Here is a 24,629-nt window from a genome sequence, read left to right on the forward strand (position 1 = left end):
CTTGCGACTTAGCTTGAGTCGAGCGATGCTTTTGCCTTTCTGCCCAGCCAGCCATGGAAGCAGACTCCTTAATTTGAACTTGAGATGTTCTTTCTTCTTCTTTTTCTTGAACCAAGAAGTATGCAAACATTGTAACCAGCACAAACAGCTTCTTCCTCTCCATCTCAGTGACTGCAGATTGGAATTGCATCTCATGGAAAATTTCTGATGCAGGAAATAACAAGGCTGCAGAGAAGAAGCACATGAAAGCAGGTCCCCGAAATCTCTTGGTAGCTAATGTTTTTGATTTTTTTCAGGTAGGTGTTACATTGATTAGGTGTCCTCTTTAAATAAAACTGCAAATATATAGACTATAAGAAATGAGTTGAACTGATGTTTCTCCAGGCTGTGACTACAACAGTTTATAAAGATATTTTATTCAAATAAAGGTAAGGAGATTCTGGAGTTGGAAAACTGATGAATCACAGTCTTCAGGGGGACATAGATCAAAATATTAGAATCTTAAAAAAAATCGAACTCATACCAATATTATTACCATAATTAAATCAACATTAATAAATAATCAAAATATTTATATATATATGCTTTCAAGCACCATTATTATACAGAATTAAGCAGCAAGGTTTCTAGAAGAACAATGTGTGTAAAGTTTTCCGAAGTAATCCATAGGGAAATCCAGGAACCTACCTCCCTAATCTCTATTGTTAATTGAATGCAATTAATCAATTATTCATCAAAACAGCTGAATTGCTTTGTGAGACAGGAGACTCAATTTGTGATAGAGTGGGATGGTCAAACCAGCTACTTGCAGTTTCTAGAAATCATTTGTTTTCAGTTATATATTCCTAAATTCCCCATCTAGATGGAGTTAGTATGATTTTTTTGTGTTAATGTGAAGATTTAAAGAGGAAATAAGTGCTCATGAATAAAAAATAATAAGGAAGAAAAAAAGGAGGAATTAAAAAAGGAAGAGGTTATTTCTAAATAGAGTTTAAAAAGGCAGGGAGATAAGCAAACACAGTAGGAAATATAAACTAATGTAGAAATATTTTTTCTTCTTTTCTTTCTACTAATATTTCTGCCCATGTTTCTAACAGCCATCACTAGAACATACATGTTCTGTAGAGGAGAAAAAAAGAGGAAGGAAAAACTATCACCAGCTGTTCTGAGTTCTAGATGACAAAGTGGATAAAGAAAAGGAAGTGTTGCTGATTTACCCCTTGACTTTGAGAGAGCAGGTCTCTTTTGCTAGAAGGGAAGAAGAAGCTGTAGACCTGGAAGAGATGGGGATGCTGGTGAGAACTGCTGTGTTTGTGAGTCTGCTTCTTTTCTGTAATGGTAAGTAATGAAAGAGCCTTAGCGTTCAGAGGAAGCACCTTCCCTGGCACAGGTGTGTGTAGGTGAGTGTTTGCACAGGGACTTCAGAAATAGACATGCAGCTTCCTTGCTGTGCTTCTCGCTTGATGTGCAGTTGATTCCAATCTAGTGGCTGCAGAGTGTAATGGTATGAAGAGTATGAACATGCTGCCCAGTGCAAAGCTCTTGTGTCTAACATAGCAAGTTCTTTCAAAGAATGTAGCAAGCAGCAGAGCAGGAGGCATGCAGGTCGCTCTGATGTTCCTCCAGCTAGGTAAAGGCTAATGTTTTCTGATAAAGTGCTTGTGGAAGTACAGGTTCACCCCTAGCAGTAAGAAAAGTGTTTAGGGAAAACTTGTTTTGTAAATGGCAAAATTGGAGGAGTTTTAGACTTTTGTTATCTTCTTTTTGCTTCAATTCAGGGTAGTATGGAAAAGCAAAGGATGATTGTTTAGACAATAGGGAAGAATAACATAAAAACTGCTTATGAGCTGTTGTTAACATGTAGTGCTTCCCAGAATAGCCCTGAAAATTAAGTGACAAAAGGATAAATGCTAAGGGTGGCTGGGAGCTGTGGGACTTAGATTTGAAGACAAACTGCTTCACTCAAGTTTAAACCTTCCATGAACTCTGATCGCATGCTCTGCCTGAAGCTGAATTTGGCCCCTGCGTTCTGTCTGCCATTTGCAGGTAAAAAGCTGTGAACGGGTCAAAACCCCTGAAAAATGGGCAGAGCACAGGCACATGTGCCAGGTTTCAGCTCTTCTTGCAATCACCTGTCTCCCATGTATTGTCTTCACGAGTTATAAGCCTACCCCTTGAAACACAATCCTTTGCTCTATATTGACTGCCAGTGTTTGATCTGGTGAACTCCACTTGCTGAGGTTCTCATTGTTGTTTCATGATCCAGGAGTTTCCTTCACCACAGGGGTGGAGGTCTGTTGGCCTGTTTTTTTTTTTTTCCCCTTTTTTTTTTTTGGGGGGGGGGGGGGCGGGTTTCTTTACTTTTCTGATTTTTATTTTATTTTTTTCTCTCCAGCTCTTCTGGACCTGTCTGGCCCCAATGAAATTAAAGGAGTGTGGAAGGCAACTGCCATCCTGCCATGTAGCTATGTGCCTGTGAAGGACTTTCTGCAGCAAACACTTATTTGGACTGTGGAACATGACCAAAGTTCAGGCACCATCTTTCGGAGGGACAATTCTGGTGATCACATTCTGCTGTCTGAGTACAGAGATAGGGTTGAGATCCCAAAGAACTCTCCAGGGAATGTGTCTCTCCATATTTTGAAGCTTGAAAACTCTGATAAGGGAACCTACACTTGCCGAGTCACCTGGAGAGCCAGCAACAATAGCCTGATTACAAAAGAGATCTCCACCAGAGTTCAGGTGATTAAAGGTAAATCCTAAAGGGAAGCTGCACAAGAGTGGAAGCCTTTGTTGTTGAGAAAGTATTTACTGATTTTACTAGACCATGTAGTCAGTGATTCCTTGCTTCTAATACAGGAGCATTTTGTTGAGCGGAGCCTGACTCCTCTGAGAAGCAGGAAGTGGGTTAGGGAAAGGAATTCAGGCCTGTGATACTGCAATGTCTGGTTCAGGGAATGGGGAAAAGCTCTGTGGCCTCTCACTGATTGAATTGTCCCTGACAATGCTCGTACCTAATTGCCCGATATTTCAATCGGATATGCAGCAGAAAGGCAAATCTAGGATATTGCACTACTCCTCCTTGAGCAAATACCAATGCAGATACCAGAATGCCCTGGCAGTGATGATTTAGAGAAATGGAGATGGCATCAGCAAGGCAGAAAAGGTCTTTAGTGTAGGAGTAGCCATGTGTGGCCTAGCTGGTGTAAAGCCATCAGTAGGGAGAGCAGAAGCGAGCTTAGGCTGTGCATGGAAGTGCCAACACCTCTGGTGCCCCTGTCCCTGCTGAAGGGGCTCAAGCCCCACAAGTGAACTGCCCCAGAGCACAGGGGAGGCTTTGGAAAGGGCCGGGGCCAGGGTGAGCTGAGCCCCGTCTGCTTGTCTTGCAGCTGCGGTGACAAAGCCCGTCATCAGGGCTGGAGAGCTGGGCCTGGTGCTCCCGGCAGGAGCCAGCACCAGCCTGACGTGCGTGGCCGGCGGATCCCCCCCCATCAGCTACCGCTGGTTCCTGGGGGAGCCGGGAGGCGCCGCTCGGCACCTGAGCAGCGGGGCCGAGCTCACGTTTGACAGCCTGCGGCCCTCGCACTCGGGCAAATACTACTGCGAAGCAGAGAACCGCGTCGGGGCCCTGGTTGTCCAGCAGAGCGATGCCGTAGAGCTCACGGTGAGAGGTGAGTCCGCAGGCGAGGGCTGTGCCTGCTCTCTGACACCGAGTGACCAGTCCCCTACCCGCTGCCTGGGCAGCTGTTTACTCGACCTGTAAGACAGTGAAAAACTGGACAAACTCTGTATTACTGCAGCAAAAGAAACCATAGTCTGACTCCTTTGTTGCCTGTCATTTTTGTTCAACTTGCAGGTCTGTCCACAACAACCGTCACTTTCAAGACTGATGTGGGAATCCCAAAGGGATACAGCACAACTACAGGTAAGGGGTTAATAGCGGTTATCACTGGCAGCAAGAACAAGGAGGCAGCTGGAGGGTTAACTTCTGTGTTTTCCATGACCTTTGTTGCTGGGGAACCTATTCTCAACAGAAGACTATTTTTAATCTATTTGCCTCAGTTTTTAATCCAGCTGTCTCGAAGTACAAAGCATCCTGCTTTTCTAATTCTCTGACCTGTGGAGGGCTTTTTACTTGCTTGTAGGGGCTGTATCTTGTCCTTTCTGAGATCTAGTGAGCAGCTGAGGTGATGTGTCTAGTGTATGTACCCCTATGTTGTGCTGGCACAAACTGCTCCATCCACTGCCAGGCTAGTTTCAGACTGGCAGTGTTCTGAGTCTGTATTCTCAAGATTGTCCGGGTAAGCTTGGTCTCTCTACAATCAGGCCTTGAAAACTGTAAGGATTTCTTGCACAAAAAAATCTTGCTTTTTGTGGGTGGATGTGGTTGTGTGTGTTTGTTTGTTTGGTGTGTTGTGGTGGTAGCACACAAGCAGGAGTGTCCTTGGAGAACCAACCTAGCAACTCCATGGCTGGAGCTCACAGGTACTTTGTCAGGCCCTCAAACTCTGCCACCAGCCACAGGGTTCTTTCACAGGGAGATAAATGCAAGTGCAAGGAGCTTAGTGGAAGTAAATGACACTTTTTTGTGCCATTAACTCTACTTCTTGGCCAAGTTGGAGGTTTAATGCCAGCACTTGGCATTGTATTCTGTTGCTGGTGAAAAGCTACTTAATATTTTTGATGCTTTTGCTTCAGCTTTCTGTCTGAATGAATTTGTATGCCTCTGAAGAGGACTGCTAGAAATACCACTTCTTAGTATGTAAACCATTTAGGATATCTTGATTTTTTTTTTTTTCCCCTTCTCCTTTAAAGTTTTTATTTTGTTTGTACTTGTTTTTCTGGTCTTGAAGTGAATGAGAGTTTTCTTGGTCCCACTGAAGTGGGAATCTCTACTGGTAGATACAGATAATCGAAAAAATACCTGTCCAGAAATGAGTCAAATTACCAAGGGCAGTTGTTTTGAAGGAGGCTTGTAATTTGTGTGGTTTGTTTTTATGGATTATGTGAATTGTCTTCAGCAACTAGAAACTGAAGGTAAGATGCTGACAATTCTTGACTAATTTTACAGGGAAGAGTCGGAGCTAGTTCAGAGATACTTCAGTCATCCCTTGGATTCCACAAGGCTCTCCTGCTGTGGCAGATGTGTGTGTGTGTATATATATGTAGCCCTTTTAGGGCTTTCCTATTTTCACTGCGTTGTAAAGGTAATGGAGACAATGTGTTTTTTGCAGATCTCCCCCTCACAGTAATGACTTCTGAGAATGAGTTAAGAAATTCAGAAAAGAATCATACAACTAAAGGTAAGTGGAGAACAGAACAAAAGCTAAGAAAGAGATTATAGATCTAAGTCAGATCAGTCTAGGCAGATTTTTTTCACAGCTCACCTATAAAAACACTTAAAGCCAAATGGCCAAGGTGGTATTAGGATAGGGAAAAGCAGGGACAGGAACATATAGTAGAATTGTTCATTACAGAGTCTGCCTGATCAGCCAGCCCGTCCTTGACCCCAGGAGGATGATCGATATAGTGTAAGTGCTGCTATGGCAACCCAGGAGTGTTTCTCTGTTTGAAAATCCTGTGCTTTTTTTGTTCTAGACTTCCAGAAGAGTCACCTGCCCCTATACCTGATTGTCCTGATCGCTGTGATTTGTGGTGCTGCTGTTTTCCTTATCGTCTTTCTTATCATTTGCATTAGAAGGCCCAAAAATGGTGCGTAGTGTGTTCTGGAGAACTCGAATGTGCTCTGCATTCCCAGCTTGTTTTTATTCTTCAGGGCTTTTTGCATGGGTGTGATACTGTGCTCCTTACTACCTGTAGCAGCTCTGACATTTGAACCGTGATAGTATAATGGAAATACACGTGAGTTAGAATGGGAAGACTGTGAAGGGCAGAGAAGTCCCATTTTCCTCTTACGCACACTGACAAAATGCATCTTTTCAGAAAGGGAGCAACCGAGTCGTGTGCTCGAGCTGCTTTCTGGGCTTGCTCAGCTCCTGCCCAGAGACTCTGGGGATGTAATTGTTTCCCAAAGGACTTTGGCCACTTTTGTAGGTAGTCTCCAGTGAATCTAGATCCTGCGGGATTTAATCTTCTGTTCTATTAGAAAATCTTCTAATTATCTTCCAATTCTATTAGAAGTCATCTTTGTACTAGAAAATTCCTGACCAAACACATTAATAGTGAGAAAAAGATTTTTAACAATACAGCAGAGTTCAGAAAGCTTTCTTTTTTAAATACTGGCCATAGTAGTGCCTCTTTTTCCTCAACTACCTTTCTGCACCTCCTTGCTATTCATTAGCACTAATCATCAAATACTGCCTTTTTTCTTTTTTTTTTTTAATATTAAGTTATCCAAAGTAGTCTCTTTCAAAATTGTCCTTTTTTGAACTACTGAATATCAGAAGTGGGAACTGGGAACTTCTGGTTTCTAAACTCAACTTCACCTTTGACCTTGGGCAAGAAATTTGACCCAGTTGTGTTCCAGCTGGGATTTTTTTTTTCATTTCTTGATCTGAATCGTGGGAATAAGTCATCACCCACCTACCACACTCTGAGGTTTCTGTTTTTATTCTCTCCAGAAATCACTTCTTTATATCAAGAAAATATATAGTAGAAATATTTGAAAATAAAAATGCAAATTATTGATATATGCTTTTGATTGTTCTTTTCCAGTGCATGTCTATGAAGTAAAATTGTGAGTATCATCCTTTATCTAACATTCTGAGAAGGCTTTGGGGACTGTGTCAGAGCAGAAAAATGTTGCCACTTATCCATCAAGATGAAAAATCTCTTTGGCAGTAGGGATGAGATTAAAAGTTACCTCACTAGTACATTTTATGGATCTTTTGTGGTCTTCCCACATCATATATGTATATATTCCCACCTATAATGTAGAAGAGGAATCTCTTAGAATATTAGAATGACAAAAATGAGTGGGAACTCTTCAATTTCTTCTTGGCTTGGTTAGGCCAAGTGAAAATCACTCAGGATACATTTTTCAAGTGTAAAAAATAGGACTTCCCCTTCTTCTGGACAACCAATATTCCTGAGGCAAGAATCTAATGCTAATGTCATACCCAAAATATCCCTGTCTGAACTTGCCTCTTTTAATAATACCTGGAGCGCGATGTTATAGCTATTTCTAAACTCAAACATTGGCATCCTGTTCTGCTTGTAACCTATGCAAGACAAGCTGAACAGCCTAATAATCTAGCCAAAACATACAGGAAGAACTACTTATCTGGGTATAAATTAAAATATTGACACCTTGAACATCACTGTGTAATGTGCCAATGATGTTTGCCCAGATTCCATGTTTTCTGGTCTATAGAGTATGTTGAAGCAACAGTTGAGCCCTGAGCAGCTGAATCCGTTGTGTGATGGTGTTTGTCCCTGCACATTTAGCTTCATCTTCTTGTTTTAAAGGTGTTATTTGCCATAGTCACATGGTGGATATAGGCTGTGTTAAGCTCACCACTTACTTCTCTACTGTTCTATATGTCTTTGTTCTGCAAAGAACAGTTGTCTGGTTACATCATTCCAAGAAGAGATATTGCAATTCTTGTGTACTTTTTTTGCTGCCTCTGAAACTCTTCCTGAACTTGTAGAAATGTTGCTGTAGTGTCCAATGTTATCCTTCACCTGGAAGCAAAGGACAAGATCCTTTACTTCAGGATACTGTGTTAACCCAGTGTCCCACATTTATGCAGCTCTGAGTCGGATCAGAATCCGGCTCAAAATCTCTTCAGCTGGGGGATGCTCTTATCTGCTCTAGTTGCAACTTTTCTTTCATGTTGTGTTTTTATTTCAGCCATAGCAACTCGGTGAAAGCAGAGGCTTCCTCAAGGTTTGACAGTGCGGCTCACTATGAAGAACCTCTCTCCGCTACTGAAAACAACTATATGATAGAGCCCATGAGAAACAACAAATGTGAAGAAACAAACCTGAAAGAGTTTGATAACCCTGCAAATTCCAAGGAATCTGAGTATGAAGTGGGGGACACTGTATAAGAACCAGGTGGCACTTGAAGAGCACCCTCATCCACACAGAATTCACCTTCGTATTCATCTTCTCTGAAAAATTAGTTTAACATGCAGTTTTTGATCCTCCATAGTTTGTGGAGCCTTAAATTTCTGCAGTGAAAATGCAGAAATTTCCTCTTTAGAAAATTCACAGACTGTAGACTGCTGTACAGGCCTTTCCATTTTTGCTTTTCTTGGTTCTATTTCACCCTTTGAAAGCTAGGGGCTGGGAGCACTTCTAGTAGTCTTGCTGTTTTATATGGCCAAAAGGAATTTAATTCTCTTTATAAACAATCTTTCTCTGATGAGAGCAGACCTGGCACAAGGTGTTGCTAAATAGCCCCATTCAGCTTAGCTTAAAGCTAGGTTAATCTCAAAGATCTCTTTGTGCTTAGAGCAGAAGTGTCCAGGGACTCCCCCATGCTGTAGTTGGCATGCGTCTCTGCAGAGCACTTACAATAAAATAAACACTTTCTAATTACAATAAAAAGGTCAGTTTTAGAGCTGAGCACTTGAGGAATTGTAATTTTGCAACAATGCATATTTTTTGAGATCAACTTTTCTGTTTTTATGGTATTTTTAATATTTGAAGAGATTAGATACTTTTCCTTAAGGTTGTGGCTAGGATTGTTTACATGTGCCTAAATTTTGATATGAATAGGAGTATTTTTACATGACCTGTTCTTATTAATAAGAACTCCTTATGGCAGGTGTCCAATAGTTACTCATTAAGCGCTTTTCTTGCATCTTAAAAGGTCTGAAGGGTACGTAGGGAGGTGAAAAGCTTTGTAATTCTTAGTTTTTACTATCCTGAGTAAATCAATGATACAGATAAACTGCAGAGGTGCAGGAGAATCTTTTTATAACAACTAATAGGGCAATACCATATCAGACCAAAAGCAATGCAGACAAAAAGCAGGTAAGCTGACATAGAAAAGGCATAAGCCTTGAATTTGCTATTACCCTTCAGTAAATGTGTGCTGTTTTTGAAAGCATCAGCTCAAAATTCACCAGCATTCAAAAATTCCATTAGAGCAATTAGGAAAGGAAGTAAATCACAACAGAAAAGTCAAAGGCCCAGAGAGTGTTGCCTCTTCTAGGTGCTCACCTTAGAACCCTCACTAGAATGAGGGAAGATCTAAGAGCAGCACTGAATGATGATCAGTGATCTGAAACCACTGGTGCATGAAAACAGATTAAATGTGTTATAATTTCACATCTTGAGAATAAGAGAGTATGGAAAACACGAGAAAAGCATTTGAAAATGGTATAAAGATGAATAGGCAATATTGTTTACAGGTTCTCAGAAGACAAAAGGCAGCAGACATTGGATAAAATAATTTGGTAGCAGTTTTACAGGGAAATAAGTAGTACTTTTGATGTGCAATACATAACTGAGCATGCAACACATCATTGCTCATCCACTGCTAGGAAGATCCAAAGTCCATGGAGGCTCCATGAGTAATTAGAAGATTTAATGACATATAAGTTCATGAATGATTATTGAACACAAACATTTGGTGGTATTTTGCCAGTGCACACAAGTGTTCTTGTACTTTTTCCCTAAACTTCCTGTATCAGAGTTTTCATTTCTCTTTGTTAATAGTATAGATAAAAATCCAGGGCTGTGCAACTTCAATTTCAAAAGAAAAGGGAACAAGTGAGCAGTTGGTTTTGCTGGTGATAATGCCTTCTTAGAAAAATATCAGCAGGTGTATACAGCTTATAGCAAATGTGTAGAATCACATGAAAATCATTAAAATTCTGCATTGAGTACTTTGCACATTTTGTTATGCTTCTTATTTTGCTTATAAGGCTGGGTGTGCATGAATGTCTGTGTGCACCTAGGGATTTGGTTCCTGGCTGCTGGTCACCTCCTGTGCCTGAAAGCAGAGGAGCTGTCCAATTGCTGGGGTTTGGAATGTGCTGTGGTGGTGCTGTCAGGTCATGCTTGCAGACTGCAGTCAGCAGGAGCTGAGGAAACAGCAGATACAAGAGTTTTTGCTCATGCAATGTGAGATTAGCTCCTTGTGAAATTAGATGTTTAGCATGTGATAGAAAATGAGTCATCTTATGTAGAAGGAAAAAAGCCACTGTATTTGGTTTGTTTTTTTGCTTTTCTTAAGGAGGAAGGTGAAGAGGGAGGGCGAACTATTGCACTCATACTGCAAGGCACTCGGTTATTGCTGCAAGGGTTTTCTGGGGGGTAAAGAAAAGCCACGATCGGGCAATGATGAATCGGTAGAGCTTTCCGGATGACTGCTGCATTTTCTGCATCTCAGCTGTCAGTGAGGGAGCAGTTTTTGGAGCCCTGCTGGGGAGAGAATGTTAATGTTACTGTGAAGCAGCCCCTCGATGTGCGCTCCAGCTGGGAAATGGGATCTTAGGGCTTCCGCAGCATATGGAGCCCCTGGAAAGCAGAGGCCCTCCAAACCCAAGTCACTGGGTGGGATGACCCGTGTCCTCAGAGGAGGGAGAAGCCCCTCCAGCCCAGCAGGTGCCACCCCGACCTGCGGGCTGGGCTGGCAGAGGCAGCGCTTCAAAGCGGCGTCACCGCTCCTGGCAGCTCTCTCTTTCTTCCTTCTTTATTTTCAGACAGAAGTTGCGGGTTTTACAGTGGTTGTCTCTGAAGGATGTGGGGGAAGCTGGGGAGCCCTTGCAGCTGGATGGAGACCCGCGTCGGGAAGTACGTCGCTCTTGAACAGCGTGTTTCTTGGCTGGAGTGCAGCAATATGAGTATCTCGGCACTGCTGCCATTGCTACATAAACTTCTGGCCATCATTTATCCTACAGGAATAACATCTGAGACGTTAGAGACTTTTTCTTCATGTTCTCAGATGCAAAATGATGAGTCGTCTCTCTAGAAAGAAGGAAATGGGCAGACTGTGACTCAGGGAGGAGAAAACTAGGAGATATGTCGCTGTCCCCAGGAAAGAAAGATGTCAAGTAAATCCCATTTGAGGAACTACAGTTAGTGATGTTCGTTTTAGCTAAGTAGTCAACTTTTATCCTCTGTAATTATAGCTTGAGGAAGTCTTGCATGTCCGGTTCAGAAATAATCAAATCAGCAGTTTTAGCTTGGGTTTTGAGCTTGTACTGGGACATGTTTTTCCAAAATCCAACTTCTTTAAAAGCCTTTTGAATAGGAGGTAAGTTTTCAGGACACCAGTCGAGGGCCAGGATGTACAAATGGTTGGGTTAAGTCATGTTGCATTAAGTGACGTCAGCTGCTGTGTAAACGCTTCCCACCTAAACCCAACAGCTACCCCTGCGTTGGGACGTAGCTGTGGCAACATGAACCTTCCCTCCAGGCCCATCAGAAAACAGTTCTTTGTGTTTCAAAAAATACTCTGAATTTCTTATGAACTGGAAGCTGCTTCAGGTTGCTTTCTAGATTTTAAACAAATGAAAGATAACAGACAATTCTGTTTCCAAAAAAAAAAAAAAAAACAACACAGTAGTGTATGAAAAATTGCTGATTTGTAAGTCATGCCAGTCTTAGTTCTGGGAATGCATTAATCATTTTCCTGAACTGCCAATCACCCTGGAAGTATTGAAATTTCTTATTATGTAGGACTAATATTTCTTATTATATGAGTGTGATCTCAATGATTTTGGTTGTCACCCTGGTGATATTTTAGCTGATAACTCCTGTATTTGAGTTTACCTTCTACCTGAAAAATTAAAAAAATAATTTAGTCACGCTATCTCTCAGCCATTACTGGGGGCAGAAAGGTTTAGACAAATATGCTTGTAACCAGTATCAATAAAATAGGAAATTGCTGTAGTTAAATAGTATTTTGTGCATATATTTGGCTTTTAAGTGAATGAAATAAACCAATGCCTTTTTTTTTTCTTTTTTCTTTTTTTAAGATAGTAGTAGTAAATCAAAAAACTTGAAGCTTGGAAGAAAAAAGCATTTTTGAGCCTTCAAATTTGGCAGGGGATGCTGAGGATGTACCTTGCTGTTGCTGTAGAAGCTGCTGCCCAAGCCGGCTCCAAGTCAAACCCTGGGGTAAAAAGGGCTCGGGCTGCCCCGGGGCCGCCGTCTCCTCCCGGCCGCGGGAGCCGCTCAGGCGAGCGGGAACTCCAGGAGACTCCGGCTGCAGCAGCTGGGAGAGCCGAGTGCCCAAGGAGGACGTGGAGCAGAGCCCGCCTGGATCGCTCTGTTCTTCGTCCTCCTGCTCTAGAACTGCAGAGAAGGACGGGATGAAACAAAGCGGTGTTAGAAGCAGAGCTGGTGAGTTAATACCACCTGTCCTGGGCATGGCAAAATAATTCATAATTGTGGAAGTAATGGCAATGCCACCACACACAAGTCGGAGAGACCTGAGCTGTTATTTCTTGAGCATCCTGAAGTTTGCTTTTCCTTACTGCCAGCTGCCTGACTGTGTAGTCATAAAAAAGCTCTTCCATTGTCTGCAAGCATGGAGTGAAAGAAAGAACGAGGGAAAAACAAAACACCCAATTATGAAGAGAATAAAAAAAAATGAGTGTTTAGAGCATTTATTGGAAAAAGTCAAGAAAATGGTAAGAGAAGTGGCTGGGGACAAGAGAACATGAAACGGAAGCAGAAAGATCCTCATGATCTTTGAAATGGACTTGTAGTATTTCAGAAAGAAGGAAGGAAAAAGGGCAGCAGCACAGCCTGGATCCTAGATGATATAGGACGGAAGAAAAGGAAGCGTTCTTGACTTGAGTTCTGGTCTCCGGAGTGTGGGTCTCTCTAAGCGGACGGGAAGGAGGACGAACCTCCAGTTCCAGGAGAATGGAGAAAATGCTACAGATAGTGGTGTTTGCGAAGGCCATCATCAGCTGCAGCGGTGAGTAAATGTTTCCTCATATTAAAAAAAAATCTGAGTACTAAGAGGGGGAGTACTAAGCAGTACTAAGTAGTGAGGGGGAGTACTAAGCAGGGGAAATCTTTTGAATTATAGTGCTTTCATTTTTGAAAAATGGTCAAGCATGGAAAATCTCTCGTTTCCTGCATGAAAAAAAATAGAGTCTGGGAACTATAAGAGTCTCCTTTGGCATCAGATTCAGTGATGTGCTTCTGAGGGTGGAACAGTATTGGGTCCCCTGGCCCCCAGAGCGAGAGCAAAATGAGATTGTTCAGGATCCCTGGAGAGGATCTGCTCTGGTATCAGCACAAACTGCTTTGGAAGCTGGTATACCAGGGCAGATCCTCTCCAAGAATCTTAAACACTGCAGCTAATAAAACCAGTACATTTCAAGTCAGGCTAAATTCAGGTAAATTGCCACCTCGAGGCACTTCCTAAAGGAGCTGTGGTGTCACTGGTCAGACAGATGGAAAGATAAGATGAGCTGGATGCCGTAAAATACCTGCTCCCCTGCCTCCCCCTTCTCCTGTGGTAGTGCTACTGCATGGTAGTGCTTGGAGGGCCCTTGCTTATCTGCTTGGGGCCCACACAAAGCCACGAAGCTCGGCTACACCTGAAGCCCCCCAAGGCTGAAGCATCAGGATGTGGTGTTTAAAATGTTACACTGTTCTCATATGTTAGAGAGAATACAAGTCCCTCTGACCTGCTTGGGATGCTCTAATGCAGTTCTTCAGATTTCATCCAGTCCAGCTCTGTCTGCCACCAGTGGGAGGACCCACATTGTTCGGAGGATTATATTCCAGTTTAAAAATTGCCCTGGGAGGAAATATTTCCTTTAAGAATGCCCTGTCAGAGATTTCTCTTTTGCTGCATTTCTCTATTCCCTTCAGTTCGCTCCCCTTTGGGGACAGCCCCACTAGTGCTACAGTCAGTTAGAAGCAGAGTCGCCAGCCCCATGGGGATCAGCCACCTCAGCAGCCATCCCATGGCACACAACAGTGTAAAACAGGACCGGAGAGGTCTTTAACTAAAACTGTGTCCAGGTGAACCCTGGATGCTAAACACAGTTGAAGTAGAGAGCACCAAATCCCTTGGGAGTTTATCTGAGCAATTTTCTAAATAACTTCCATCCTTCTGAATTTTTCTAAATGGGAGTCTGAAAAGAGAGAGAAGAGAAATGGAAAACCTTCAAAAGTAGATCTCTCAAGGAGTTGTGCTTGATAGAGATGTGAGATTCTGTACCTGCCTTCTCAAAGTTCTCTGATAAAGAAAAAATAGAGTTCCATGTCAGAAACAACCTCCATCTGCGTCCGGCCCCAGCAGTCCCCCAGACTGTGTCCTGCACAGAGATGTGCAGCTCCTCACCTCCCCTTGCGCAGTCCCTCCTGATGGCCCTGGGACAAGCTCTTGCAGGGAAGTGCTTCTGCCTGCAGAGCTGTACTGCTGTGACCTGTGAACGGGGAAATTACGAAAGAAATTAGTGACACATATCAGTGCAAATGCTGGACCTAACAAATATGCTTAATTGCAGTAAAACAATAAAATTGACCTATTCATCCTTCCTCCTCCATGTAAGGAACAGAACAAATATTACAGGGTGTCATCAGAGCAGTCAGCGTCTTCGGGGGTGGGAGGAAGTCTTGCTGTTTGACTCACCAGCTGCAAGTAGAAGCAGAAACAGAACATGAGGGCTGGGGTAGGGGAGCAGGAATTAGAGGTGCATTCTAAGATCTCGTGAGCACTGTGGCTGTGATGCAGCCACCAGGAGCAGGATTTGTGCATCTCTGTGCCACGAAGGATTTGCAAATTGGCAGGCATCCAGAGAGAATCAATAAAAACAACCCTGGGATTGGAGCAGCTGTTCACGTCCTTATGCTCCTTATGCAATACAAACCAGCCCAGGTTTAGCTGCCCATGATCTGCAGCACGTTAACATGCTGCTTCATGCTGGCTTCCACCTTCAGGTGATTCCTGCCTGTCCCAAGGGCATTTTCTCTTTTGCAGTGTTCTTATTTCTCCTCTCCAAATGTTGTTCCCTACAGCCCTCCTGGACCTGTCTGGCCTCCACCAGGTCAATGGGACATGGAAGGGATCCACCGCTTTACCTTGTACCTATGTGCCCTCAGAAGGTTTCACAGAGCAAACGCTCACCTGGAGCGTGACGCGAGACCACAGCACCTCCACCATCTTCCGGAGGGATGACTCTGGTGACCACGTCTTGTTGTCTCGGTTCAGAAACCGTGTCACTGTCCCAAAGAACACCCCAGGGGATGTCACGCTACAAATGAGGAACCTCGAAATCCCTGACAGTGGACTCTACACCTGTCAAGTCACGTGGAACTCCAAAAATAACGGCGTGATAACAAAGGAGATGACCACTACAGTTAAAGTTGTCAAAGGTAAATGCAGCAGTAAAGCCCTGCTGTTGCGTAGCCTTAATAATTCACAAATCCCGTAACACAAGAGGCTGCCACTAGGATGCACGTAGTCCAAGGAAGAGTTTTCTGGAGCGCACTATCTATCCACATTCAAACTGGGTGCGAGGTGTCTCCATGGGAGAGCATCGGCCTCTCCCTTGCTGCTGATCCCTCTCCTCTGAGGAGGAAATACTGCACCGCAGGACTGTGGTGGACTGTGGAAGGGGGAGCAGTGAGTTCAGACCCAAATCTGCATGTACCAGGGGGCCGCTTGAACCCACTGCTACTTGAGATAGCACTAAACAGTTGCCCTCCATTCAGATAACCACTGTCTCTATAGTTCCTATAGCAAGTAGGAAACAAGTGGGCGTAGTATGGGCCAAATCCTCAGAATCTCGGTGTGCACTAGAAGTGACCTCTGTGCCGGGTGCGTGTGGTGGGGCAGAGGGCAGCAGAGCCGACCTCCTGTGGGAGGATAGTGCTGTGTGTGGCCTAGCTGGTGTAAAGCCATCTGTAGGGAGAGCAGAAGCGAGCTTAGGCTGTGCATGGAGGTGCCAACACCTCTGGTGCCCCTGTCCCTGCTGAAAGGGCTCAAGCCCCGCAAGTGAACTGCCCCAGAGCACAGGGGAGGCTTCGGAAAGGGCCTGGGCCAGGGTGAGCTGAGCCCCGTCTGCTTGTCTTGCAGCTGCGGTGACGAAGCCCGTCATCAGGGCTGGAGAGCTGGGCCTGGTGCTCCCGGCAGGAGCCAGCACCAGCCTGACGTGCGTGGCCGGCGGATCCCCCCCCATCAGCTACCGCTGGTTCCTGGGGGAGCCGGGAGGCGCCGCTCGGCGCCTGAGCAGCGGGGCCGAGCTCACGTTTGACAGCCTGCGGCCCTCGCACTCGGGCAAATACTACTGCGAAGCAGAGAACCGCGTCGGGGCCCTGGTTGTCCAGCAGAGCGATGCCGTAGAGCTCACAGTGAGAGGTGAGTCCCCAGGCGAGAGCTTGTGTGATGACCAAGGCAAAAGGTTTCCTCTTCCTCTATGTGGATCTGACACTTTGCCCTGAATATGAGTCATGATTTTAGTGCCACTTGGAGAGGAAGCCACAAGGTCTGGCATCTTCCCTGCTTCTGAGCAGGGCTGGCCGTGGCGGGGTTGGGAGCAGTGTCTGTGCGGCCACAGGGCAGGGCCTCGCTGCTGCTCATGGCGGGCAGGACAGGTGGCTGCCCCTGTGGCCAGGCCAGAGCTGCCGTGGCCAACCCCAGGCCTGGGGTCCTGTCCAGCGCCCTGGGCCACCCACTCATGCTGGGGCAGCGCGGGCAGGGAGGCGTCATCCTGTGCTCTCCCCTCTGCAGATCTGCCCGCCGCCACCACGCAGGACACCAGCTCGGCAGCATCCCCCATTGCCACAGGTGAGCAGAGACCTTCGCGGTGCTACGCAGAGACCTCGCATGGAAGCACAAGGTTGGCCCTGACAAGGGTCAACCAAGCAGGGAGCCCGGCAGCTGTGTCTGGCAGCAGATTTTATTTCAGGGACAAATTCCCATCAAATATCAGCTTTTCCCTGTGCAGGAATTCCCCTCCTGGTCACAGGTCTTCTGCCATTAAACACAGGCATGGCAGTCTCAGTTCGTGTAGGTCTCCGCTGCAGTTGGGCGTTCTGCTGGGTTTTAAAGCAGAATGAATATTTGCCGCAAGTGCTGAGCGGCCCCAGTGGCGCTGCCCAGTCGTGCATGCGGCTCTGCCGGCTGCGTTCCTCTGCAAGAGGGGCTGTGCTCAGCGCTGCTCCCGCAGCGCCAACCTGTCCCCCTCACCTCACTGTGACACCCCAGGGCTGTGCATGGCACTGGGCATCACGACACCTGCACAGGCTCTGCAGGCCCTGCCCCGCTCTATGGTAGCAGGGAGCAGCCTGCGTAGCCCAGCCACGCGCAGGCCTGGCCCCGCGCCCACCAGGGCTGTTCTGTCCCCAGGGCTGCAGCGCCAGCGCCTGCCGCTCTACGTCGTCTTCCTGCTGGCCGGGCTCTGCGGGGCTGTGCTCGTCTCCATCGCCGTGACCATCGCCTGTCGAGGGAAGGCAACGGCGCGGGACCGGGATGGTGAGCAGAGCCGCAGCGGGTGGCACCGGGACCAGCTCCTTGCGTCGGGGTGGGCACTGCCTTGGCCGCGCTGCTCCGCACCGGCCGCTCTGCATAGGGACCGAGGGCCGGGCTGCAGCCAGCTCCGCCGTCCCTCTGCCCCTCGCCAGCTCCACCACGGTGCAGAGCGTGGCGTGAGCTGGGAACCGCATTGGCTCGTGGCCTGGGAGCCCCGCACCTCACCAGTTCTGTCAGGACGCTCTGGAACGTCCCAGTGCTGACGGGAAGTGGCCCTGGGGAGAGGCAAGGCAGGAGGGTGACCTCCTGAGTGGGGGGATGCTTGGGAGCAGCTGGGGTTTTTGCTTGTCAGGTTAACCTAAAACTCACTGATGTACATATTTGATTCTCTTTTTTCCAGAACCTCTCTATGAAGTTGCTTTGTGAGTACAATTCTTCCTCTGATGCTGAGAAGACTTTGAGGAACTCAGTACTGGCACCTGTTTCAGAAAAGCCTCTTTTCCCACTGAGCAAAGATTCCCGACTTTCTGGGGAGAGGGGAGGATCTGAACCCCCGGCAGTGCTTTTGATATTAGCGTTTCAGTGCGGAAGACAGGGAGAGAAGGTCTGTTCCTCAGTGTGCTAGAATGAGCAGATGGTATTTTGGGGCCCTTGCTCTGTCTTGCCGATGCCACAGCTCAGCTGTTGTCTGTAGTAAATTTCCAATGTTTTCTCACAGAGTGGAGAGGGTGAATCCTCACCTCTTCCCTCAAGATAAATTCTCTCTGTACATGCCTTTTGCTTAAGAAACACTCCCCAGTGGTTATCCAAACATTTTGTGCAATTCCTGTTTGCTTCTACTGATAACAACGTGTTCCCTGCCTGTCTTTAATTCCAGCCCTTAATCCCTTCGTCCTTCTTTTCCCTTCAGAGATGTATCTTCCCCACCTGTGGCCCCACAATTGCTGCTTCAGCAATTATTAATAGTTATTTTGCAAAGGCTGCCCTATGTGGTGATAGTCCAACCTTTGGAAAGTCTGCTGAATGCCAGCATGATGATGCCAGCAGCAACTATGATATCAGTGTGTTTTATGTCCTCTTTTTCTGTGTGGTTCTTTGAATATTGCTCCTGAGAGTCCTTCAGAGTCCTCCAGACTCTTAGTAGATTAGTGTAAGTTTTGCTGTTCTGTGGTCAGGGTGTAGATCGAATGGTTTCTGATTTGCTCCTCCTCATTAATCACTCTCTCTGTTGTTTCAGCCGGAGCACTGCAGATGTCACAAGAACAGAGACTGCTAAGGACCAGGAGGAGGTAAATTCTAGGAATGAAGCATCATATGAAACTATCACCATGAAATGCAATGACTATAGCAACATATGCATTGGGGAAAACATGGAATGCGAGACCCTTGTGAAGTCCATGGAATCAGAATATGAGTAGAAAACTTCTATCAGGCTACATGCATTTCCATGTGCGCAGCTGTGCAGAAGATGGAGCTGCAGATCTTGAGTGGTGAATTCTACCAAAGGAAACTATTTTTCCTGTCTGCTACTTTGCTGATAAATATTCCAGTCTTGCTGCTTTGTTTAACCTGGAGGAACTACATACTCTTGGGCTCGGGCAGTTAAGGTCCTGCTCATTGATGCAGAAACTCTCAGCCAGGTGGTTCTCTACTTAAAATTATGTTGCTATAAATTTAGGAGCAGCCTGGAGGACAAAACTGAGGAAGAAGGGACTGGAGGAGCAGAAACACAAAACCCTTTAGCCTGCAGGTCTAGTTGTAGCCGGCTGCAACACTGTTGGCCAGTGAAGCCGCAGGGTATATCCTCAAGCACATGTTCTCCTGTTGGGACATCACAGACTGCAGGGAACCAGAAACTGTGCGGGGGGTGGAATGTTCCATGGCGTTTACAGCTCAACAAATACTGGATGCATAGCTTGTTTGCCCTTGAGTCTTTTTAACTTGAGGATGGTCAAGGGACTATGGAGTGATTTGATGTCCCAAGAATGTCGTTTTTGCAATCAGACTGCAATAAATCACTTAGAGGAAGAGAGATGGCCCAGAGCTGATGAGGCTCCTAACCCCCACTGCCTGTTCTTCTCATGGAAAAGCAGCACTGGTGCTGAAAGAAAGGTTAGCATTTTGTTTTATAGTGTGGGACCAGAGGCATAGCAATATAAAAGCATTGCTGAATACTGGCATTCTTGATGATTGCTTAGAGGAAAACTAAAGGCATTTGGTGCAGTGATTGAGCAAGGGACTTCACTGGACTCAACACAGATTGATTTCCAGCTCACTGTGAGGAACGTGATGCAATCTGTCTGATTACAAGGAAATACTAATGTGAACCTGTGTCATGGGGGTGCTGTGAGCTTTCATGTCTGTAAAAATGTCTTGAAAAGTGCTTGATTAGTGCAAAGTATTTTCTTTCCCAGGGCAAATACAAAAGGCTTCAAAGGAGCTGACTGCACACCACTTCTGACTCCTAGATATTTCACTATCCACTGCCTTCATATTGCTGTTGCCTACTAATTAGTGCTCTCTCTCTCTCTCCTGATTTAATTCTGAGCAACAGCTAGGACTCCAGTCATGGCCACAGCTTAACTTGGGATTTTGACTTGTATTCCTCTTCCAAAGGGGAGAGGATATGAGGACACCTAGCCCACACACCAGCCCATATCAAACTCCTCTCATGACTACAGCCTCCATCAGTCCCTGTAAGGCTGGATTTCAGGATCGTGGTGCTGCCTCTACTTACATATTTTCACCAATCTGCAGACACCTTCCCCTATGTGGCAGCACAGCAAGATACAGAAAACTGAAGGTGACATACCAAGGCCTTAAAGTCAGTGGAAAATCTGTTTTCAGTGAGCTGGTGAGGCACATCTGCAACCAAACTGGGCACATGTGGATGAGGGTTTCCCGGGGCACCTCTCTTGCAGACCTTCAGCTAGGCCTGGTTTGAGGAGTTCCATCACTCGCAGTGGGGTGTAGGTGCTGGATGCTGCTAAGTCCCAATCGGAGGCCTCGGAAGATGCTGCAGTACTCTTGCCTCCTGCACTGCCCCTGAGGGCTATGGTAGGAGCTGGAGAAGACAGGTCATTTAAATGATTGGAAAAATTTGCCTGTGATTTAGCTCAGGAATTAAAATCTTTGACTTCCAGTTCGCACCATTATTCAGTACGTTGGCCTGCACTGAAAAGCAGTTATTTTAAAAATATCTTTGTGTCCCTATTTATTGTCTCTCAGAGACTCAAATCAACCAAGTAGAAGGAAAGCAGGAGAAAGCCATACTGCGAAAGAGCAGTCGCTCCTTCCCAAGGCGCCATTTCCAGGCTGCGTCTGCTCGGCCAGGCCAGGCCAAGGAAGGCGCTCGGGGGGAACCCAGGGGGCTCGGCCTGCCGGGAAGAGCGCGGGGAGGCCCCGGCCCTTGGCCCTGAGGGCCGAGCCCAGCTCCGCTGCCTGCGCGAGCCGCTCCGCTCCTCTGCGGCAGCGCCCACAGCGCGGGCTACTGGCTCTGCCTCTCCTCTAGCACCATCTGCTGACGAGGAAGCCAAAGCGGTTCCTGAAGCAACGCAAAAAAAGAGCAGAAGCCGGGGATATTCCTGCTCCTAGGAGCCTCCTGAATCCACTGAGTACGCAGGCTGCTTCCCCCTTTGCCCTGTGGATCTTCTCATGCTATCTCCGTCCAGACTCTTCCTCCTGTGGGAAGCCTGTTCTGCAGCGCAGAGCCTGTACATTTAGTTCCTGCTGGAGCCCCTTGCTCCACGAGCCCCGTGCTGGCGCCACATGGGCCGGCGAGCCGTCGCCCTGCTAAACGCTCTGCGCAAAGCCGAGCCGTTCCCTTCCAGAGCTGGTGGTGCTGTGTGCTGTGTCCCTGCCTCCCTCTCGGCGGTTCCTGCAGTAACCTGTGGCCAGCAGGTTCACTGGTGCCCTTGTTAAGCACCTCATGAAGAGCTGCTGCTGTGGCTTTGCCCAGGACCTTCCCGCCATCTGGCTGGGCCTGTGTGTTGGTGCTGCCCCATCTCCCCTATGGACTTGAGGTGCAACTGCTTGGGGAAGGGGAAGGCCAGTCCTGCCTCAGCAAACCGCAGTTACAGGCAGTGTCTTTTCATTAGATCAGTCAAAACGGTTGGGGTTGAGGTGTCACGTTGGATCTGGGCCCTATAAACCCTCCTTCATAGGCTCTTACCAACCTGGCAAGGCCACTGCTGCCTTGGGCTTCCCTCCTCGGGCCGGCAGCTGAGCTGCAAGTCGCTTCTCATGGCCTGAGCACTGGGAAGAGCAAAGCCAAACTCTCTCCTTTAGCACCTTGGATTACAGTGATGCTGTTTCTTGGCAATGTGAGTAGATTATCAATCAAACCTGCCTTCTTTCTGTATGGGCACTATGCACCGTCTGCATTTCCTAGCACAGGAGCAGGCACCACAGGACGGTTGTGTGGCTGTGCCAGCGACTGTGCTTCCCAGGGACAGGAGGGCCCGGCTCTCCTTGCTGTGGTTGTGGCGGGGCAGCAACCTGCCCCAAGCATTGCTCTCCTGGCACGTTTGTGTTGTCCTGCCCTGCAGCAGGCCGTGTTGAGGCCATCAGAGAGGTGTGTGAGGTCTCCTGGGCTTTGCTGTCAGGGACAGTGTAACTCGTCCTCTCACAGTGGCGGTCCCTGGTGCTTGGGTGACCGAGGCCCCTTCCCGGGAGGCTGCCCAGGAGGCACCAGCAGCTCTTGGCGTTATTCCTACCACGCAGTCAGAGCAACGCGCATGTGGACAACCCCCACGGTGACCACGCCAGGCAGGAGCGCGTGCGCAAGCCTGGTGCTGTGGGGGGAAGGAACTGAAAGCCTCTCAGCTTCCCCATCCCTCCTCACAGCAGATCCAGTCCAGCTGTCAGGATGGAATATCCCTTTTTTTCTTTCCAAGTCCCATGCGCATTGTTTTTTACAATTACACTGTTGCTGTCATTATAAGTTCCCAGCTCCGAGTTCCCACACCCACTGTGCCAGACCATGATTTTTCCTGATTTGATTCCTCTGAGCACCAGCGTGCTCTGAGGAGCTCCAGGCAGCTTCTTCAGGAACCCTGAGGCCTGGGGAGGGAAGCTCCTGCAGCAAGAGGAAGCTCCATCAGCTGCTCCTATGGAAAAGACAACTGGGCTAAAGAACGGGCAGCATTCCTCAGTGGTGGCACTGCCTCCAGTCCAGACAGCAATCGGGCTTTGATCCCCATCAGCAGAACAGCAGAAATGCAAACAGCCCCTTGCCAGAGCCTATGTTGTTGTTTCTCACTGCTCAGCATTTTTTTTTTATTATATATTTGGCATGTTTGGTAGTAAAAGCTTTTTTTTGGCCAGAACATTTTTCTTCTGAAAGTCACAGGGGGCTTTGCTGCGCTGTGTCTCCAAGCGAGAAAACTTCTCCTTTCCTTGCACAGGTCACTCACCCGTTGATGTGACTCCCGAAAGCGCCAGCTCTGCACCAGCGCAGAAAGGGAAACCTCACCTTCCACCCCGAAACCACCCTGCCTCCGGATAAATACTGTTCCACAGTGACCAGCACAGGGCCATGAGACTTGCGACTCCCAGTGCTTCAAAGCAGGGTGGGAGTGCAAGGCTTGTACTTCTGAGGGGACATGTTGGCTTTTAAATTGTCGGGTCTCCCTGGCTTTCAGAGTCAGTCTGAAATGGTTGCTGTCAGCCCAGAGAAAGGAGAGGAAGTTCCAGAGAGAAATCTGTCCCACTATAAGCTGATGTTTGTTCTTGCAGGAGAGGATGGAATTAAATTTATTTCCCTTTCCCTCCTTCTTCCCCACCTCTCAGTCTCGAAGGAGTTGGAGGCTACCTAGAGAAAAGTTAGAAAAAAGAGAAGGGCAAACACCAAGACTCTTTTCTCAGTTTCAAAGTTTTTACCTTTGCTGTAGAGCTTAAAATGAACAGCCAGCCAGTTGTGCTGCAAGAGCTCAGGTATGCTGAACTGTGGGGACAGTGATAGTAGAAAGAGTTTGGGTTGACACAGCTGCCTGCTACATTAAGGATCCTTTGGGGACAAAATGATCCCTGAAATAATAGACTTTGTTCTCTTTTAAAGCTGACCTCAGTGATATGGATCAGGGTAATGTCTCTGAGTAGGTGCTGGAGAGAGACCACGAGAGTGTGAGTCATAACAAGGAGGATGGTGTTTGTCCAGAAGCACACAACAAGCCCTACTGATAGGACTTAGAAAGCAGAACACGATCTGCTTAGGCAACGCTCTATGTTCCTTGGTCACAGCTTTGTACAAATCCCAACTTCTTCAAAATACTTAGCAAGAAACAGTGTCAAGAAAAAAAAAAAAAAACAAAAAAAACAAGAACATAGTATTTATTAATATTCTCAAACATTGCAAAATTTGCTGGCCTGAAGTAGCATTCTGGGATTTTCTTTTAGATTCTGAGTTTTCAATTTTAAGGATTTTCAGGGAATTCAACTTGGCAAATGGGGCTGGGCACTTACCCTGTGACATTCTCCCAGCATGAGATATCTCAAACTGTGAATGTGAATGCCACAACTCAGTCATTGAAAATGTTAAGCAATAATTAGATATTCTGCTGGTATGCTTTATAGGGAATTATTTAATAAAATATTGGAAACTTAGCAAAAGCAATAGGCAACATTGTAGCACAGGCTGACTAGGAATAGCCAGCCATAATAGCCATAACTTTTAATTGAATGGGAGCTTAATTAGCATCCTGCTACCTAATATTACAAAAGAGAAGAGCACTGTCTTTGGCTGCAGAGAATAAGGAACCTGTGCCAAATTTTCTGCTTTACTCTCCCAGTGGAATTGTTCCAGCACCAATTTTGTAGAGATGTGTCAGTAAGATGAGCACCCCAATAGGCATTTCCAAAACTGGGCTGGAAGGGAAACCTGACACAGAGCCAAGCATTCCGTAATGAAGTGGTTTGTTCGATACCTCTTTGGGAAGAATAAGGCCAGGAAGGTTCCCACCGAGCTGGAGGAAGGGGCTGGTGTCTGTGGTGCCGCACGGTGCTGCTAGGCAAATGCCTCACTTGGGGTATTTGACAAACTGACACTCTGCCACACTGAGTGTCAAACTCAGCTTGTCAAATACACGCAGTGCTGCACTGCAGCTCTCCGAAGCGCCGTCAAACAGATCCTTGCTGACCTAGGTAGATGGAGAGGAAAAAGAAAGGCTGAAACTGCTGTTAACTATGGAGGCTTTTTCGCAATTAGCATCGACCTTCATCATCCACAGCCTCTTTTGCAGTCCAGTGCTTTTCTTAAGGTGAGACAGAA

At 46.6% G+C, this 24,629-nt stretch overlaps 2 protein-coding genes across 2 annotated transcripts; both read left to right on the forward strand.

Moving 5' to 3' along the window:
- The first annotated feature begins 1,188 nt into the window (after positions 1–1,188).
- LOC104569926 (V-set and immunoglobulin domain-containing protein 4) lies at positions 1,189–8,138 on the forward strand. Its single transcript, XM_088527428.1, is given in 10 exon segments — positions 1,189–1,338; positions 2,396–2,752; positions 3,390–3,671; positions 3,857–3,932; positions 4,327–4,338; positions 5,085–5,149; positions 5,235–5,303; positions 5,599–5,712; positions 6,676–6,697; positions 7,814–8,138. Coding segments are annotated over 10 exon segments (1,251 nt in total). The 5' UTR covers positions 1,189–1,283; the 3' UTR covers positions 8,013–8,138.
- Positions 8,139–12,477: 4,339 nt separating this feature from the next.
- Positions 12,478–19,816, forward strand: LOC104569925 (V-set and immunoglobulin domain-containing protein 4-like). The gene is made up of 8 exons (XM_088527624.1): positions 12,478–12,847; positions 14,908–15,264; positions 15,968–16,249; positions 16,622–16,678; positions 17,240–17,365; positions 17,763–17,784; positions 18,600–19,159; positions 19,367–19,816. Exons 1-7 carry the CDS (start codon positions 12,793–12,795, stop codon positions 18,778–18,780), a joined length of 1,080 nt encoding a protein of 359 aa, XP_088383750.1. The 5' UTR covers positions 12,478–12,792; the 3' UTR covers positions 18,781–19,159; positions 19,367–19,816.
- Positions 19,817–24,629: the final 4,813 nt, after the last annotated feature.

Source organism: Tinamus guttatus, unplaced genomic scaffold (assembly GCF_059628265.1).
Source record: "Tinamus guttatus ecotype Peru unplaced genomic scaffold, ASM5962826v1 Tinamus_guttatus_pri_ptg000287l, whole genome shotgun sequence".
In the NCBI taxonomy this organism is placed as follows: Eukaryota; Metazoa; Chordata; class Aves; order Tinamiformes; family Tinamidae; genus Tinamus; species Tinamus guttatus.